The sequence below is a fragment of the Garra rufa genome, chromosome 20, assembly GCF_049309525.1.
Source record: "Garra rufa chromosome 20, GarRuf1.0, whole genome shotgun sequence".
NCBI lineage: Eukaryota > Metazoa > Chordata > Actinopteri > Cypriniformes > Cyprinidae > Garra > Garra rufa.
In genome coordinates this window covers 7,473,415-7,492,530 of record NC_133380.1, presented here as the reverse complement: position 1 = coordinate 7,492,530, position 19,116 = coordinate 7,473,415, and the positions used below count along the sequence as shown (strand labels likewise).

The 19,116-nt window shown below is 36.7% G+C and overlaps 1 protein-coding gene across 1 annotated transcript in view; it reads left to right on the top strand.

The window, feature by feature from the left end:
• The first annotated feature begins 17,633 nt into the window (after nt 1-17,633).
• Nucleotides 17,634-19,116, top strand: part of epha8 (eph receptor A8) — a 28,582-nt gene continuing 27,099 nt past the window's right edge. Inside the window, exon 1 of the mRNA XM_073826381.1 lies at nt 17,634-17,856. Within this exon, the coding sequence (XP_073682482.1) occupies nt 17,634-17,856 (223 nt within the window). The remainder of the gene's footprint in view (nt 17,857-19,116) is intronic.

Genomic DNA, 19,116 nt, shown 5'->3' with positions numbered 1-19,116 from the left:
CATAATTAGGCTGGTAAGATTGGACACGGTTGTATATTTTTGCGTATTATAGCGATGTATATATATTGGCGGATTAAATGATTGGAAGCCTGTTTTTGCCATATATATATATATATATATATATATATATATATATATATATATATATATATATATATATATATATATATATATATATATATTAGTGGATTAAATGATTGGAGAAGTTCTATGGAAGCCTTTTTATGCCATACATATTGAATAAAAATATACACTAAATAATAAAAAAAAAAGTTATTGCAATTTTTTTTCTCAAAAAGTCGCAACTCTGAGAAAGTCAGAATTGGAGATATTAAGAATTCTGACTTTTTTTTCTCAGAATTGCAAGCTCATATCTCACAATTCTGACTTTATAACATGCAGTCGCGCGTTTAGTCAGAATTGTGATATGAACTCGCAATTCTAAGAACATATCAGTCTCTTTTCTCCCTCAAAACTGGACTTTATAACTCGCAAAAACGTCAGAAAAGGTCAGAATTGCGAGATACAGACTCGCATTTGCTAAAAAATGAGTTTTTATCTTGCAATTCTGACTTTATTTTCACAATTATGAGTTTTTAATTACACAATTTTGAGAAAAAAGACAAAATTGTGAGTTTATGTCTTGCAATCTTACTTTATAACTCACAATTGCAAGTTTGTATCATGCAATTCCAAGAAAAAAGTCAGAATTTATATCTTGGAGTTCTGACTTTTTTCCTCGCGAGTCTTTATTTCGCAATTCTGAGAAAAAAGTCAGAATTTTGAGTTTATATCTCGCCACTTGACTATAACTCAAAAATGCGAGTTTATATTACACAGTTCTGAGAAAAAAGTCATAATTGAGTTTATATCTCACAATTATGACTTTGTTTCTCGCAGTTGTGAGTTTTTAATTGCGCAAAAATTTTCTGAATTTTAAATTTATATCTCGCAATTTGACTATAACTCTCAATTGCAAGTTTATATCACGCAATTCTGGGAAATCCTTCAGAAATCATTCTAATATGCTGATTTGCTGTTCAATAGACATTTATTATTGTTATTATCAATATTTAAAACAGCTGAGTATATTTTTCAGGATTCTTTGATGAATAGAAAGATCTAAAGATCAGCATTTAAAAAATGATAAAATAACTATTTAAGAAATTATAAGAATTAATACTTTTATTTAGCAAGGATGCTTTAAATTGACCTAAAGTGATGACAAAGACATTTATAATGTTACAAAAGATCTCTATTTCACATAAATGCTGTTCTTTTGAACTTTCTATTAATCAAAGAAACCTGAAAAAAAATTATACTTCGCTGTTTTTAAATAATAATAATAATAAATGTATTTTAAATAGTAAAAATATTTTACATTTTTACTGTTTTTGCTGTACTTTGAATCAAATAAAGGCTTGGTGAGCAGGCTTTATGCACAATATCAGTGAAATCACAGGAACCTTCTGTTAATAAAAAAAGGTGATTAGTTCAGTGCTGGCATTTTACATTTTTACAGTAAAGTGAGATCTAGGGCACTGCAGTAAATGTCAAAACCAGGTCTCATAAAATTAAATTTGCTGTGATCTGCTCCTTCTTGTAAACAGAGAAGTAAAAAAGAGAGAAAAACAAAAAACATGACTAGTTCCGAGAAGTCACTGATATGCCCTTTGAGAGAAGTGTCAGTTGAGGCTAAATGGGCAGCGTTACTCTTGTTGTCTCTCTAGTCACAGAAGAAACGTTAGATGAAAGTGAGGAGGTTGAAAGTATCCATTAGAGGTTTCCAGGGAGACAGACTCAGCACGTCTCTCCCAGGGCAGGATTTAGCCGGACGCAGCAGGACGCGTCCTGACGAAATTAATTCCTACTCTACGGCTTGAAAAGGTGGCCGAAAAACAGCAGGCTAACAGGACCTGACATGGAATCAGCCAAAGTTTCCATGAGGATAGCGAAAGAGAACAAAAGTTAGACACAAATTTGATCCTTTTCATTATAATCACAACACTTTACTAATATTTCTGTCAGAGTGTTAATCAGTTGCAATGCAGCTAATCTAAACACATTAGCAAGATTTAAAGGAGAAGTTCACTTCTAGAACAAAAATGTATAGTTAATTTACTCACCCCCTTGTCATCTAAGATGTTCAGGTCTTTCTTTCTTCAGTTGTAAAGAATTTGCTTTTTGAGGAAAACATTTCAGGATGTTTCTCCATATAGTGGACTTCAATGGTGCCCCTGAGTTTGAACTTCCAAAATGCAGTTTAAACGCAGCTTCAAAGGTCTCTAAACAATCCCAGCTGAGGAAGAAGGGTCTTATCTACCGAAACGATCAATTATTTTCTAAAAAAACTGACAATTAATATATTTTTGAACTTCAAATGCTCATCTTGTCTAGCTCTGCGTCAACTCAGTTAGAGTATGTCGAAAAACTCCCTTCTCATTTTCTCCTCCAACTACAAAATCATCCTACATTGCTGCAGAAGTAACGACCAAGTGTTTACAAAGTGAACGTTCAAAGAAAATCAAATGCCCTTTACAAAAAAAGGTAAAACAGCGATGTAGGATGATTTTGAAGTTGGAGGAGAAAATGAGAGTTTTTCAACATACCCTAACTGTCTTGAACCGGAATACATAGAGTACACACAGAGTTAGACAAGAGCAGCATTTGAGGTCAAAAAGTATATATATTGAAATTTTTTTAGAAAATGACCAATCATTTCGCTAGATAAGACCCTTATTCCTTGTCTGGGATCGTTTAGAGCCCTTTGAAGCTGCATTTAAACTGCATTTTGGAAGTTCAAACTCGGGGGCACCATACAAGTCCACTATATGGAGAGAAATCCTGAAAAGTTTTTCTCAAAAAAACTTAATTTCTTTACGACTGAAGAAAGAAAGAACATCTTAAAGAATAATCTGTAAATTTTTGTTCTGGAAGTAAACTTCTCCTTTAAGGAGTTATTTGAGCCGCTGATTTTAAAAGTTAATTTGTTAGATCTTCACAATGACAGATTTTACCCAGGCGAGTAGCTAATATTTAATCAATGAAATAAAACTATGCAGGTTAAGAAATTAAACCATTTGAGTAAACAAATGTCAAAGGTGTCCATCTTTATCAGACTAATAATCAAGTTCAACAGACAGTCTACGTTACTGTGACATTTCAAGGTCAATTTGTAAACTTAATTGGCTATTTGGGAATCTGACTGGATGAGCCACAATCGAAGCTGTTGGCTATTACTGGCATTAATTTAATTGTATTTGAATATGAATAAGAATGCGAATTTAGATACAGTATAGGGAATTAGAAATCTATACTTCTAGCTCTTTTTGTTTTTTAAATATAGAAATTGCACACACACTAGAATTTAGAAAAAATTTAACAAAGCTTTATATGATTATATTACTATAAAATACAGCAAAAAGACTGATAACACAATACTTAAAGGAACAGTTCACCCAAAAATGAAAATTACCTCATGATTTACTCACTCTCAAGCCATCCTAGGTGTTTATTACTTTCTTCTTTCAGACAAATACAATTGGGGCTATATTAAATATGTCCTGACTCGTTCAAGCTTTATAATGGCAGTGAATGGCTGTTGAGATTCTGAAGTCCAAAAAAAGTGCATCCATCCATCATAAAAGGTGCTCCACACAACTCCGAGGGGGTTAAAGGGATAGTTCACTCAAAAATGAAAATTTGATGTTTATCTACTTACCCCCAGGGCATCCAAGATGTAGGTGACTTTGTTTCTTCAGTAGAACACAAACAACGATTTTTAACTCAAACCGTTGCAGTCTGTCAGTCATATAATGGCAGTCAATGGGCACCAAATCTTTAAGAGTAAAAAACATACACAGACAAAAACAAATGAAACCCTGCGACTCGCGACGATACATTGAGGTCTTAAGACACAAAACGATCTGTCTGTGCAAAACATACTACTAGACCTGTCTGTGCAAAACATACTACTGCTTACACTGGATGCCCTGGTGTAAGCAGATAAACATCACATTTTCATTTTTGGGTGAACTATCCCTTTAATAAAGGCTTTCTGAAGTGAATTGATGCATTTGTGTAAGAACGTGTACAAAAGTTAGCAGAAGCTAGAGATTATGGTTTATAAAGTTGTAATTATTGATTTTTTTTTACACAAATGCATCAGCCTTTTTTAACCCGCAGATCTGTGTGGAGATCTTTTTATGATGGATGGATGAACTTTATTGGACTTCAAAATCTCAACCCCCATTCACTGCCATTATAAAGCTTGGAAAAGGCAGAACTTTTCTTTTTTTACATAACTCCGATTGTATTTGTCTGAAATAAGAAAGTCATATACACCTAGGATGGCTTGGGGAGGTGAGTAAATCATGGGGTAATTTTCATCTTTGTGTGAATTATCCCTTTAAATTAGGACCTGCAAGAAAAAGCAGAAAAGTTTTAATATTAATAATACATTTATTTTTAAATTATAATATCATGTGCTCACCACTTTTTTAAACAAACAAACTTTCACTTACTGTTTGTCACAAACCATTTGATACACAATAAAGAAAACTATTTAGCAAATGATGTGGCAGTACTTAATGGCTTTTTGATCTTCAGACCAAGAAAAATAAAAAAAGCCAAATAAACATCTTTATGATGACATCAAGAGAAAATTAAAGCATGGTCGTAAACACAACTGTTATGTAGCAACCACAAGAAAATTAAGTCAAGATCACTACGAAGCAAGTCAGAAAAAAAAAGCCTGTATGGCTTCCGTAAAATACAGCCCTAAACCCTGACAGCTCACATACGCTAGAATCATAAATACACATAAACGTATCCTCATCTCTTTAACCAAGTTACTTAAAATCTTAACCAAATCTTGTGTAAATGAAGACAGAGGGTGGCATTGTTGGTAGATTTTGACGGATGCCTGAATGATGACTTCAGTGGTTACTGCAATGAACTGTCGTCTTATTTCCCCTAAGACTTGGATCATTCCGGTGCCGGCCTGGGACAGGCTCCAAGTCAGTGCGATTGTGCTTGGGGGAACCATGAAGCTCATCCTTACTGGCTGGAGGAGGGAATGACTTGACTTCACACGGTCTACTAGAAGCAGCAATCTGTGATAAGAGGTAGAAGAGAACTTCACGGTGTCTTTGAGATTGCATTCGGAAATTAAAGGGTTAGTTCAAAAATGAAAATTAGCCCATTATTTACTCACCCTCAAGGCATCCTAGGTGTATATGACTTTCTTCTTTCAGACGAATGCAATCTGAGTTATTTAAAAAATTGTTCTGGTTCCTTTAAACTTTATAATGGCAATTGGCAGGTGTTTCTCTTCAACAGTCCAAAACAAGTCCAATAAAGCACATCCATCCATAATAAAAAGTGCCTCACATGGCTCCTGTAGCGAATCAATGTGTTTTTGTAAGAAAAATATCTATATTTAAAACATAATAATCACTTTAATCTAGCTTGCGCTAACAGTTGTACACGGAAGCAGCTCCGGACAGATGAAGTAGGACGTCAGCGTTGCGCATGTGCCTGCGAGTCTCGTAAAAACCAATGTTTGTTTACAGGAGCAAAGAAAGCAAAGTTTCTTGATTTTAGCAATGGAAAACTAGTCTCTTCCTGGCTTATATCAAAATCTTTCAACATTTTTCTTTACAAATCCTCATTTTGTACTTCTAATTAGTGACTTACTGTTGTTTTGATCTCTCCCACTGCGCATCCGCATTCGTCACTTCTGAGTAGCGCATGCACAATACGGATGTCATACGTCGTGCAATTTTTTATATAACTCAGATTGGAAAGAAGTCATACACACCTAGGCTGCCTTGAGGGTGAGTAAATAATGGGCTAATTTTTACTTTTGGTTGAACTAACCCTTTTAATTTGCAAAACGGTAATGTAGGTAAAGCAAAAAGTTGATGTTACCTTAGATTTTCCATGCAAAACAAAGATTACAAGAAAGGTTTTTTGCAGAGATGCCACTGAGGAATCATTTAGATTCCCCAAAGAGCAGTTCTTAAAGTAGAAGAACCATTTTTCATAGTGCGAAGAAATCTGAAGAGATCTGAACACCAGAAAATTGCACCATTTTTCTTTTATTAGCTAAATGCAACACGTGCTGAATTCATGCGGAGGCTTCAGTCTGTTGCGTAAAAGCAGAGATTGACAACAAGCGAAAACGGTATTAAATTAACGGGTGAGTTACGGGAATTTAATACATGATTATGTATCATAGCCTGAGCAGTTCAATAAATGTTCTAAAAATAGTTGAATAAATGTCCCGCTCATTCAGTAATGTGCATTCATTGCATGGAGGGGGCAACAACAAAATAAAAGCGTCTAAAATGCATGTAGGCTATACTGTTCGGTTGAAAGCTTACCCCTTTTGGCTTGCTGTTAATGCTGAATGAAAACTAAATAAATTGTGCAATGATTCAACTTTTTTTTTTTTTTTTTCAAATTTCACCATTTTGAAGTTGGTTGAAAAGAATCACCAAAAAAATAAATGATAAAGAGAATAAAGTGGGAAGTTTATTTAGTTGTGAAACTGTAAAATATTCTAGGCTGGCCATAAAGTCTTATTTTTCAGTGTGCATATAATATAGTTGATGTGGTTAATATACCATTATCTACAGTATAAATAACTTCTAGACTATATAACAAAAAAAAAAGCCCACCCAGGATATATGCCAGCCCACCCATCTATAGCCATCAAGAAACGAAAATCCAAAATATCTTATTTTGTATTCTGAAGATGAAGGAAGGTCTTACAGGTTTGGAACGACTTGCAGGTGAGTAATTATTGTCAGAATTTTCACTTTTGGGTGAACTATATCTTTCAAGGTTCTTAACTCTTTCCTCATTAGCATTTTTTAAAAAGCTGCCAGCATTTTTGACCATTTTTACAAAATGTCTCATAAATAATGAAAAATTCTGTCAGTGGCGGAGAAGGAGTTAATGGAAGCATTGAGAGTATAAAGGACGGAATTAGCAATTTCTTGTGGATCGTCTTTGCTGGTTGCAGATCTGTCAGATAAAGATGTCGGGCTGTCATGGATACACCAGGTCACAGCAAGGTCTAGCATCACTTGTCCTGAGTTAGAAGCAGAAATGAAGGATAAATGAAATTCTACCGCTACCGCACATTAGACACTGCTCAGACAGTATTCTGCTTTTCTCCGGGCGGCAGAATGCCCTTACACTTTTTAAGGTCGCTAAAGACCTGAGGGCCGCCACATAATGGTGGATTAGCCCAACACATTCCCCTTCTAATCCCCCATTTTCAAGCCCCTGCGTCCAACTCAGCTGCTCTGCCCCGGGGCTCGAGGGCATGTTGATGTTGGCTACTCTCTCCCTCCCTCCGTCCGTCCAGCCCAGGTGGAAACTCTCGAGCAGAACTTTCTATAGGCACCACTCCAGCCTGATGTTTTTCTGTCAGTCAGGTGGAAGAGGCAATTCAGGGGCCACAGGCAACAAAGAGCTCATCCGGACCAAGATAAGTGCATAGCCAAATAAGAGGGACCCCCGTTGTTCTCGTTCCTTTCTAGACGTCGCTGCCGTTGAGTGCACTCTGATGTCTTGACAAGCACGCTCAACACGAACCCTCCAAATGTACATTATGGAAGGGGGGCGAAAGAAAAGATCCCTCTATCCGAGTGGGATGAATGCAAGAGGCTTCCTTAGCTGTATGCGTACAATAAAGGCAAAAGAAGGAAGACGACAATGGGTGACGACAATGGAAAAAGCAATTATGGGAACCGTAATGGGACTCGGGCCACAAAAGTCGGTCCTTTCCCATGTCGGAGCGCACGGAGCAGGTCCCCGTCCTCTGGGAGGTCTCTTCCATGCATCGGGAACACTCGGGTCTCGTTAGCTGGGATATGACTTGGTATCTTTGATCATGTCAGCTGACTTCTAAGCTCAGCTTAGTGTTGTAAGGGCCTGGAAAAAGAGGAGTGGAAAAACAGACCACCTTCCTTAATGCAAGCACGGATTTCGTGCTCGGCGTATGGTGACGGCGAATCTAGAAACGGGGTCATTCAGCCACATATGGGTTTCGGAAGGATGATGAGAAGAGGCATTGTCTTCTTTGATCATGCTCGAAACTTTCTTTCCTCTTTTCAATAACACTGTTAAAGCTTCATTGACAATTGTTTCCAGTACAACAGTTCCCATCTACCAATTTTTCCCCCAACATCATAAAGCGCTTTTGATTTTGGCCAATTTTACTACCTTTAATCAAACTGACAACTTCAGATCACTACGGCCATCACTGTCTCGACAGCTTGCCTTTTGAAAAAGGAAATACTCTTAGTACCACTTTTGTCCTGTTGTCTAGAAATATACTGACAGCTCAATGCCAAAATGTATTGTTTCAGCTCAACACATCTAGGACGCCTGGCATATTGTTTTCTTCATCTTGCAATATTAAATTAGAATTTCAAATTAGATTGTGTTCCAAGATTCCCACCCTTCTAACCACAGCGGCTGAGTACACTTTATAATTTGATAACGCCCTAATTTGTTTAGTTCATCAACTTCATTAACCAGTTTCCTGAGTAGAAGACACTAAGTCATGTGATTTACAGACTGTTTGCACAAAATGAGAATCTTAAAGCTGGAACAGTCTACAATTTTGGTACTTTCCCCCAGATTTTAACAGACGGAGTTATATGCGACCCTCGACCACAAAACTAGATATTGAGATTTATATGTCATCTGAAAGCTGAATAAATAATCAGTGATGTATGGTTTGTTAGAATAGGACAATATTTGGCTGAGATAAAACTATTTGATAATCTGGAATATGAGGGTGCAAAAACATCAAAATATTGAGAAAAATGCCTTTAGCTGTCCAAGTTAAGTTGTCCAAATAGTTTGTAGCAATGCATACCTCTAATCAAAAATTAAGTTTTGATATGTTTACGAAAGGAAATTTACAAAATATGTTCATGGAACATGTCACTAGCCATGTTTCCATTTAAAGTTGCAATATCTGCAAAACTGGAATACTGCATAAAACATTTGCAAATATGCACTGTTTCCATCCAACGAGTCAAAGAAAACAAAATAATCACTTCCTGATAAACTGCCATTAAATATCACAAAGAAAATGAGAAATTACTGAGAATAATTTTCATATATAAAATTTTTTTCTTGCGCCTAAGAGCGAGCAGACAAAACACAAATGCAGTCGTGTAAGACAGTTCTGAGAGGCAATTTAACAGAAATACTGTATGGATCGATTTTTGTTAAGCATTTCAGATGCTGTGCAATGAGATTTCTCTGTTGCTTAGTCAAGTTATCTCATCTCAGTGTGCAAAAACACATAACTTTTTTGATGTGCATGGAGGAATTTATTCAGCAAATGCATTTCCATCTGCCATTATTCACATTAAAGGATTAGTTCACTTCTTGAATAAAAATTTATCTTACTCTTGTTATCGTTTATCAAAGAAATTTATACTGCGCAATAATTATCGTTATTGAAAAGGTAAAACAACGACGTCAGACAATTTTGAAGTTGGAGAAAACAATTTCAGCCTGTTGGCTCTCACTTAAGTCCACTATATGGAGAAAAATCCTCAATTTCTTTTTGACTGAAGAAAGAAAGACATGAACATCTTGAATGACATGGGGGTGAGTAAATAATCCAGACATTTTTATTCTGGAAGAAAACTAATACTTTAACCCATTTATCGCATTGTGATTTCCATTACTGATGCAATACTTCAAAATGTGCATAAAAACAGGGTGATGGAAACATAGCTATTGACACCAGTTGCAGAAAGTCAGAGCCAATCTGCACATTGTTGGAAGCCAGTGCTGACAAATTTTACAGAAATACAATATCTCACATTTAAGCAAGCATTTTAGTACATCTTCTCAAGGGACAATACTATAAAAATGAATGTTGGATATATTTTAGAGTAGTCAATGTGCAGTTTGTATAGCAGTATAGATTTACTGTCCTCTGAAAATAACTCAACACACAGCCATTGCTGTCAAAATAGCTGGCAACAAAAGTAAGTACACCCTAAGTGATAACAGCAGTATGTTGTTTAACTATACAAAGCCACATGTCCTATTCATCATGTTTATATTTTGTCTGCCTGACAGGACCATACAAAGTTGTGTATCTTGTATTAGAGCAGTTAAACTTTGGTGCTTTAAGTACAATTCTCTCATACTGACCACTGGATGTTCAACAAGGCACCTCATGGCAAAATAGGATTTGAGAATTAAAATTGTTGCTCTCCACAAAGATGGCCAAGGCTATCAGAGGTTTAGTAACACCCTGTAACCGAGTTACACTACAGCGGTCAGGGTCATACAGAGGTTTTCCAAGATGGGTTCCATTCAGAACAGGCCTTGCAAGCGTCAATCAACAAAGTTGAGCACTCGTTCTGTGCATCAGGTGCAGAACCTGGCTTCACAAAACAGATGCATGAGTGCTGCCAGCATTGCTTTAAAGCTTGCAGAAGTAGAAGGTCAGCTTGTCAGTGCTCAGACCATACGTCGCACACTGCAACAAGTCGGTTTGCATGGGCGTACTCCCAGAAGGAAACCTCTTCTGAAGCTGGCTCACAAGAAAGCCTGCAAACAGTTTGCTGAAGACAACCTGTCCAAGAGCATAAATTACTGGAACCATGTCCTGTGGTCTGATGAGACTATAAGATCAACTTGTTTGGCTCAGATGGTGTCCAGCATGTGTGGCGATGCCCTGGTGAGGAGTACCAAGAAAATTGTGTCTTGCTTACAGTCAAGCATGGTGGTGGTAGCATCATGGTCTGGGGCTGCATGAGTGCTGCTGGTACTGGGGAGCTGTAGTTCATTGAGAGAAACATGGATTCCATTATGTACTGTACATTCTGAAGCAGAACATGATGCCTTCCCTCCAGAAACTAGGCCGAATGGCAGTTTTCCAACATGATAACGACCCCAAACACACCAGCAAGATGACAACTACCTTGCTGAGGAAGCTGAAGGTGAAGGTGATGGGGTGGCCAAGTATGTCTCCGGACCTGAACCCTAATAAGCACCTGTGGGGCATCCTCAAGCGGAAGATGAAGAAGCACCATGTGTCGAACATCCAGCAGCTCTGTGATATCATTATAGAGAAATGGAAGAGGATCCCAGTAATAATCTGTGCAGCTCTGGTCAATTCCATTCCCAGGATGATTAAGGCAGTGCCAGATAACTATGGTGCTAACACAATATATTGACACTTTGGACAAGTTCATTTAGGGCGTACTCCCTTTTGTTGCCAGCTATTTTGACAATAATGGCTTTATGTTGAGTAATTTTCAGAGGACAGTAAATCTATACTGCTATATCTAAGCTGCACATTGACTACTTTAAAATATATCTACGTTTCATTTCTATAGTATTGTCCCTTGAGAAGATATACTAAAATGGTTGCTGAAATGTGAGGGGTGTACTCACTTTTGTGAGATAACCTTATGAGTTTTTTAGATTCCATCCAGTCAGAGGATATCAAACATATGTAATATTCTGAGCTGATTTTAGAAAACATATTGTTTTCATTAGTTATGCATCTCCTAGCAATGAGGCAAATGTTTCTGTATGAGTTTGTTGTATTCAGAATGACTAAACCATTTACGTATTTCTATGATGCCTAGTGTTTCATGTATTCCAGCTTTTACTGTTAAAAAGTTTAGGGACACAGAATTACATTCTGAATATGCTTTTAAATTTACCTCAGCCACAAAGCATGCTGGATAACTTGAGTATCTATGACACATTTATTTCGTTTTCCAACATACTTGACAAGTCAAGTCCAGATTTAACTTTTTGAGAGGTGATGGTTCATTTGGACACTGTACTGTACCCAATTTCCCCACATTGGCAATACATTAGCTTGGCAGTTTACTGTAATATTGTACTTTGTTTAGCATTTCAACCTAAATGTAATGCAATGAACACAGAATTCTATGCATACTGTTGCATTCACATAAAAACCACATTCACAGACTGTCATATGTGCACCTCTTCTATAATTTATTCCCTCCATTTTGTCTGAACGCAAATAACTTTTTTTTTTCTACACAAGTCTGCTGTCTACAGAGGTGAAAAACCCTTTGAATGTCTCATCGCTAATTAGCCAGCAGTGAACTTGACCAGATGGTCTTTTCAATGGTCAGAGTTTCCCAGAGAGCTCCTAAGCCGCTGAAGTTTGGGCCTGTGAAGGAGGGGGACTTTCACTACAATCCACTTCACTGTTTTTGTCTCCTCTACTTCCATTTAGTCTTTACCTTTAGCTTAGCATGGAAATGTTGAATGAAATTATAGCTACGATTTTCTCAATTTAAAAAGTCTCTCAATACCATACAGTGTTGACTGTGTCTGAATCTGAAATCGTTGATCAGTTGACCTCAATCAGTTGGGGTCAAAAGTTTACATACACCTTGCAGAATCTGCAAAATGTTAATTATTTTACCAAAATAAGAGGGATCATATACAATACATTTTATTTTTGATTTAGCACTGACCTGAACAAGGTATTTCACATGAAAGATCCTTTGGTTTTTCGGCATTTTTATGTATCTGAACCCTTTCCAAGAATGACTGTATGATTTTGAGATCCATCTTTTCACACTGAGGACAACTGAGGGACTCATATGCAACTATTACAGAAGTTTCAAACACTTACTGATGCTCATTACTGAGAATGAACATTTGTATGTTTTCTTATTTTGCCTAAATATCATATTTTGTCCCATTTAGTACTGCCCTTCAGAAGCTACAGAAGACACTTACATGTTTCCCAGAAGACAAAATAAGTTCAATTTACCCTGATCTTGAAATTCCAAAAGTTTTCACCCCCGGCTCTTAATGCATTGTGTTTCTTTCTGGAGCATCAGTGAGCATTTGAACCTTCTGTAATAGTTGCATATGAGTCCCTCAGTTGTCCTCAGTGTGAAAAGATGGATCTCAAAAGCATACAATCATTGTTGGAAAGGTTTCAAATGTGCAAAAATGCTGAAAAACCACAGAATTTGGTAACAACACAGTATTAAGAATCTTTTGAACAGGGTCTTTTTTTTTATAAATTCAACTACTACTTTCTCTTGTGGACTATATGTGAACATTGATTATGCATCTATTATGTGAACATCTATTATGTGAAATATCTTATTCAGGTCAGTACTAAATCAAAAATAACATGCATTTTGTATGATCCCTCTTACTGTGGTCAAATAATTAACATTTTGCAGATTCTGCAAGGTGTGTGTAAACTTTCATATATTTTGCTATATATAAAACTGTATATATAGCAGAGCAATATGTGACCTTGGACCACAAAAATTGTTTAATTATTTTTAAATTGAGATTTATACATCATCTGAAAGCTGAATAAATAAGCTTTCCATTTATGTATGTTGTTAGGATAGGACAATATTTGCCCGAGATACAAATATTTGAAAATCTGGAATCTGAGGGTTCAAAAAAATCTAAATATTTAAAGTTGTCCAAATTAATTTATTGGCAATGCATATTACTAATCAAAAATTAAATTAAGTTAACTTACATAATATCCTAGTGATTTTTGCCATAAAAGAAAAATTTATCATTTTGACCCATGTGACAATGTATTTTTGGCTATTGCTTCAAATATACCTGTGCTACTTAAGGCTGGATATGTGGTCCAGGGTCACATATAGCATGCATTAATTTGCAGAGCCTACCGTTCTGATTTTCTATTTGTGAAGGCCAGCAGACCAGAAACAAGATGTCAATGCTATTTGTCACACCAATGTTTCCAATGTGTGAAACAGACTGTTTCTATGTTCTATGCAAATTAGAATAACAACATTATACACTGCTACATTATGAAGTAAGCATGCGGTTCAAGTTAATTTACTCTTTCTATCTGTCTATTTATCTCCCACGCTGACCGCCGTGAACGTTGGATCTGTCTTGTTACCCCCAGTGGGTTTTGTGCAGGCGCATACAAGCATGGTTACATGGTATTTTAATCCATGCAGAGAGATGGGCTGATGAGCTGTTTGTAAAAGGGTTTGTCTGAGCTACATAGTTCAGTGAGACCCACTCAAATGTAAACAGCAACCCTGGGGTGATCGTTGCATGGGATGGGGGCTGGGATTATGAATTCATCTTTGTGCATGTGTGTGACTTGTATTGAGGGATGGGGTTGTGGATGAATGGAAAGAAGGAATGGATCGGCCAGACTTGTGGTCTCTGGTTCATTGCTATCTAGATAATTAACCCCTCTCCTTGTAATAACACCAATCCCAGGGGCCCCCGAGTGCGTATTCGACCCCTGACTCCGTGTTGGGATGGACCGTGGGGGCTAATCCTGTTTCGAGATGATGCTTCAAAGAGAAACCTAATGAGACGTTTTGGAAACACAGAACTGCCCCACCTCTCCGAGGTCAATGAAATAATGACTTGTTTTTCATAAGTCCTTGTTCACAGCCCTTGTGTAATGGCCATCTACAAGTTCTTAGACGCCAGATTAATTATCTCATTTAAAATGGTCCAAAAGTTGATTGCAGTTTGAGGTTTTTGTTGTTGTAGCTGTAGCTCTATGCTTGCCAAATATGTAGGACAGTGCATTGTGTTCTTTCTCTTTCCACTATGTACTTTATTATTTGTGGTGTTTAATTAGACAAACATTACTATTGCTATTGCTCACATGTAGTGAAAAAAAAACACTGAATTTAAGTATTACAATTTGGTGGGCCACTCATCCCACACCATTAATGCAACAGACATGAAAGATACCTCAAATCATGTGAGGAGAAGTGTGTTGTTATATTGATTCAAGACTTGCCAGTGGACTCTTGACTTGGGCCAGTCAGCAATCTGTAAAAAAAATGTTGAGAAAATTAATAATTAACATTATTTTTTACCAATAATTTGTTCATTAAATGCAAAATGTATCATTTCGTCAATGAATTCTAATCAAGGCAACTACAAAGTTCTTGCTCAGCAACTTTTCAATCATTATCATAAAACTTTACTCTGACGACCCATAGTTTTGTATCAGACTCAGTATTTGATCTCTGCAATGTTTGCCTCTGAAAGAGAAATAATCTAATCTACTACTAAAAAAGTAGTATCAGTAGTTCATAGTTTTATATGGTTAACCTGCAAACCTCAATAATGGTGACAATAAACCAATGTAAAAAATATAAAAATTGAACAGAAAAACAGAATTGTGAAATAGTCTTTTTTCCTCAAAATTGGACGTTAAAACTCAATTACAGTCAGAACTGCGAGATATAAACTCGCAATTGCAAAAAAAGTCAGAATTTTAAGATATAAACTCAATTATAAGAAAAAAAGTCCGATTTAAAAGAGTTAAACTTGCAGTTGTGAGAAAAAATACAGAATTGTGAGATATAAACTCACAATTATAAAAAAAGTCAGAACTGCAATATATAAACTCGCAATTGTGAGAAAAGTCAGAATTGTGAGATATAAACTCAATTATAAGATTAAAAGTCAGATTTGCAAGATATGAACTTGCAATTGTGAGAAAAAAGTCAGAAATGTGAGATATAAACTTATAACTGTGAGAAAAAAGTTTGAATTGTGAGAAGTCCGAATCGCAAGATATATACTCACAATTGTGAGAAAAAGTTAGAATTGTAAGAAAAAAATCCAGAATTGAGTTATAAACACAATTGTAAGAAAAAAGATAAACTCGGAATTGTGAGAAAAAAGTCAGAATTGTGAGAAAAAGTCGGATTTGTGAGAAACAAGTCAAAATCGCAAGATATACATTCACAATTCTGAGAAAAATGTTAGAACTGTGAGAAAAGGTCAGAATTGAGTTACAAACAATTGTGAGAAATAGTCAGAATTATGAGAAAAAAGTCAGAATTGTGAGAAAAAGTCAAAATTGTGAGAAAAAAAGTCAAAATTGTGAGACAAAAACTCATAATTGTGAGATATAAACTCGCAATTGTGAGGAAAAAGTCAGAAATGTGAGATATAAACTTGAATTGTGAGAAGTACGAATCGCAAGATATATACTCACAATTGTGATAAAAAGTTAGAATTGTAAGAAAAAATCCAGAATTGAGTTATAAACACAATTGTAAGAAAAAAGTCAGAATTGTGAGAAAAAGTCGGATTTGTGATAAAAAAGTCAGAATCGCAAGATATACATTCACAATTCTGAGAAAAAAATTTAGAACTGTGAGAAAAGGTCAGAATTGAGTTAGAAACAATTGTGAGAAGTAGTCAGAATTATGAGAAAAAAGTCAGAATTTTGAGAAAAAGTCAAAATTGTAAGAAAAAAAGTCAAATTTGTGAGACATATTATCTCACAATTGTGAGAAAGAAGTCAGAATTGTAAGAAAATATCTGAATTGTAAGAAAAAAAATCTGAATTGTGAGATAAAAGTTCAGAGTTGTGAGATATAAACTGGCAACATCGTGCCATTCTGATTTTATAACTTGCAACTGCAAGTTTATATCTCACAATTCTGAGAAAAGAAGTCAGAATTGTAAGATGTAAACTTACATTTACCTCTTCCATATCATCAATCAATTAGCAAAATCGTTCAATAAGAAATAGTTTCTTCAGACAACTGTGTGAGTTGGAACAACATGGGTAGCTGAAGTAACAGTTGAGTTTCTACTTTTGTCACAATCTGTTCAACTCCTCTGTGATCAGACCCAAAAGGCGCCTCCATTCCATGCAGCCAGACCCGCTGTGTGTTTCCCTCGCTCGGTGATTAAACCGAGCGGGTTCCCATGGAGATCCTCCGAGCTGTCACAGGCCAACCCCTAAATCTCCACCAGAAGCAAGAGTTTTTGTGTGCGGGTGACACTTGCTTTCAAACGAGCACAGTTTAAACGCTGATTTATGCGCCTCTGTAGTGCTTCACAAGGGTCAATGCAGGAACACATTCAAATGGGGGAAAAACAACTTCACCCAACAGATGCCACATTTCTGACACCAGGGCAATAACTTTAATCCACGTATGACTGTGAAGATTTGAAGACACTTGCTTACTTTGACAATCTCTTTTGAGCAATTAGGGCTTTACGACGTATCGCACGTCCCACTTTTGCGAGTTGACTCCACAAGTGACATCTGGGCTTAATTAGTCCCTCCTGCACTACTTTCAGGAGGCGTTTCTCTTCACTAAACCACCAATCAGAGTAATCATCAGCCTGCCACTCCACCCCCCATCGCATTCACTCCGTCAAGGCTTTTTTTTGTCTGTGAAGTATTCTCCGTTTTTTTTCCCATCCAGACGCACTGGTGTGTGACAAGAACAGCTATGCAGACAGTAAAGCAGCGCTCAACCACATCCTGACGGCAACCCTGGGCACCCTGAACGCTCTTTTTTCCACAGCCTCCAGAAGTGGGGTATCTTCAAAGAGGAGACTTGAGGAACTCAAATCAAGGGATGTCACAGGAAGCCTCCAAATGAGAGATACTGAAGCGAACGAAGGGATACAGAATCAGTTGGCGAGAATCAGACTCCTCATCTCGACTCGTTCGATTCGTTCTGAGCGAGGTGGATTTCTTCGCACGTTCTTGAGGGAACTGCAGGTGGCTGGAGAACTTCACTGAACTCAGACTAATTCTGAACTAAGACGAAAGCTTAAAAAGGACAATTATGGCCAACTCTGGGTTTCAGCTTCTGGGCTATTTTCTCGCTCTCGGTGGATGGATTGGCATCATCTCCACTACGGTGCTGCCCCAATGGAAGCAGTCCTCGTACGCAGGGGACGCCATCATCATGGCTGTGGGCTTGTACGAAGGCCTGTGGATGTCCTGTGCATCTCAGAGCACGGGCCAGGTGCAGTGCAAGATCTTTGACTCCTTGCTCTCTCTGGATGGTAAGTACTAAACCAAAGGTTCTTAATGCATGGGATAGTTCACAGTTCTACCATCGTTTATGCCAATGCAAACCTGTATGAGTAAAGAAAGTGGAACATAAAAGATATTTTGAAAGATGTTTCTCCATAAGTGAGTCAGGAAGGAACCATTTGGGTTCTTAAAAGAGAACAGTTCCTAAAAGAACTCAAAAAAGTTATAATTGTGAGATATAAACTCACAACTGTGAGATAAAAACTTACAATTGTAGGAAATAGAAGAACCATAGAAATAGAAGAACCATTTGGGTTCTTAAAAGAGAACAGTTCCTAAAAGAACTCAAAAAAGTCAGAATTGTGAGATATAAACTCACAATTGTAAGAAAAAAAGTCTGAGCTGTGAAATATAAACTCGCAATTGTGAGAAAAACATGTTAGAATTGTGAGAAAAGTCAGAACTGTGAGATAAAAACTTAAGAACCATGAGAACTAGGTTGCATGGATGTTCTTTGTGGAACCAAAGATGCTAATAAAGAGCCTTTATTTTTAAGAGTATGATAAATATGTTCAAGTTTGATATAAAACACATTTAAATAAAAAACATATATGAACTAATAATTAAATCAAGATTCTTTGGCTAGAGGAGGTTGGCGCAAAGTGCAATCAACAGAGCTGCTGTGTGCACATGGATTTAATCAAGTCGTTTAATCGATCAAATTAAAATATGTGCGTTTTGACATATTATAATGAAAGTCTTATGTGACACCAACCTCGCCGAGGCGCTGACTCTACCAGACTGTTGAAATGCTGTGGAATGCAATTACATGGCGATTAATCAACATTTAGCGCCACTGTCATTGTCAGTTTTGTGGTGGCTTGTTGCGTCTAATCAGAATCAGTCACTTCTCGTCTATTTCTGGAACGGTCCTGGGAAGAAGACGTCTCTAGAAATCAATTATGAATGGTGGCTGATGATTGCACGTTTAAGATGATTAAATTTTTTTTCAAGACAAATAGCATCACATCCACATCTGTTTGCGATTTGTGGTTAAATATTACAACATTGCATTCAGTGACAAAACATAACGGCTCTGAAGAGTTATGAGACACTTGCAAAACAACAACAGCAGAAAATGTAATATAAATGTGGCATGGCTCAGAGAAAACAGTTTGCCATCTTATATTCTGCATCGTTGCTTTAATAACAGCGTATTGTCTTGAAGTGATGAATGGCAGTTGTGTTGAGAAGAAAAGGCCAGTGTTTAGACAAACACCAAAGATATG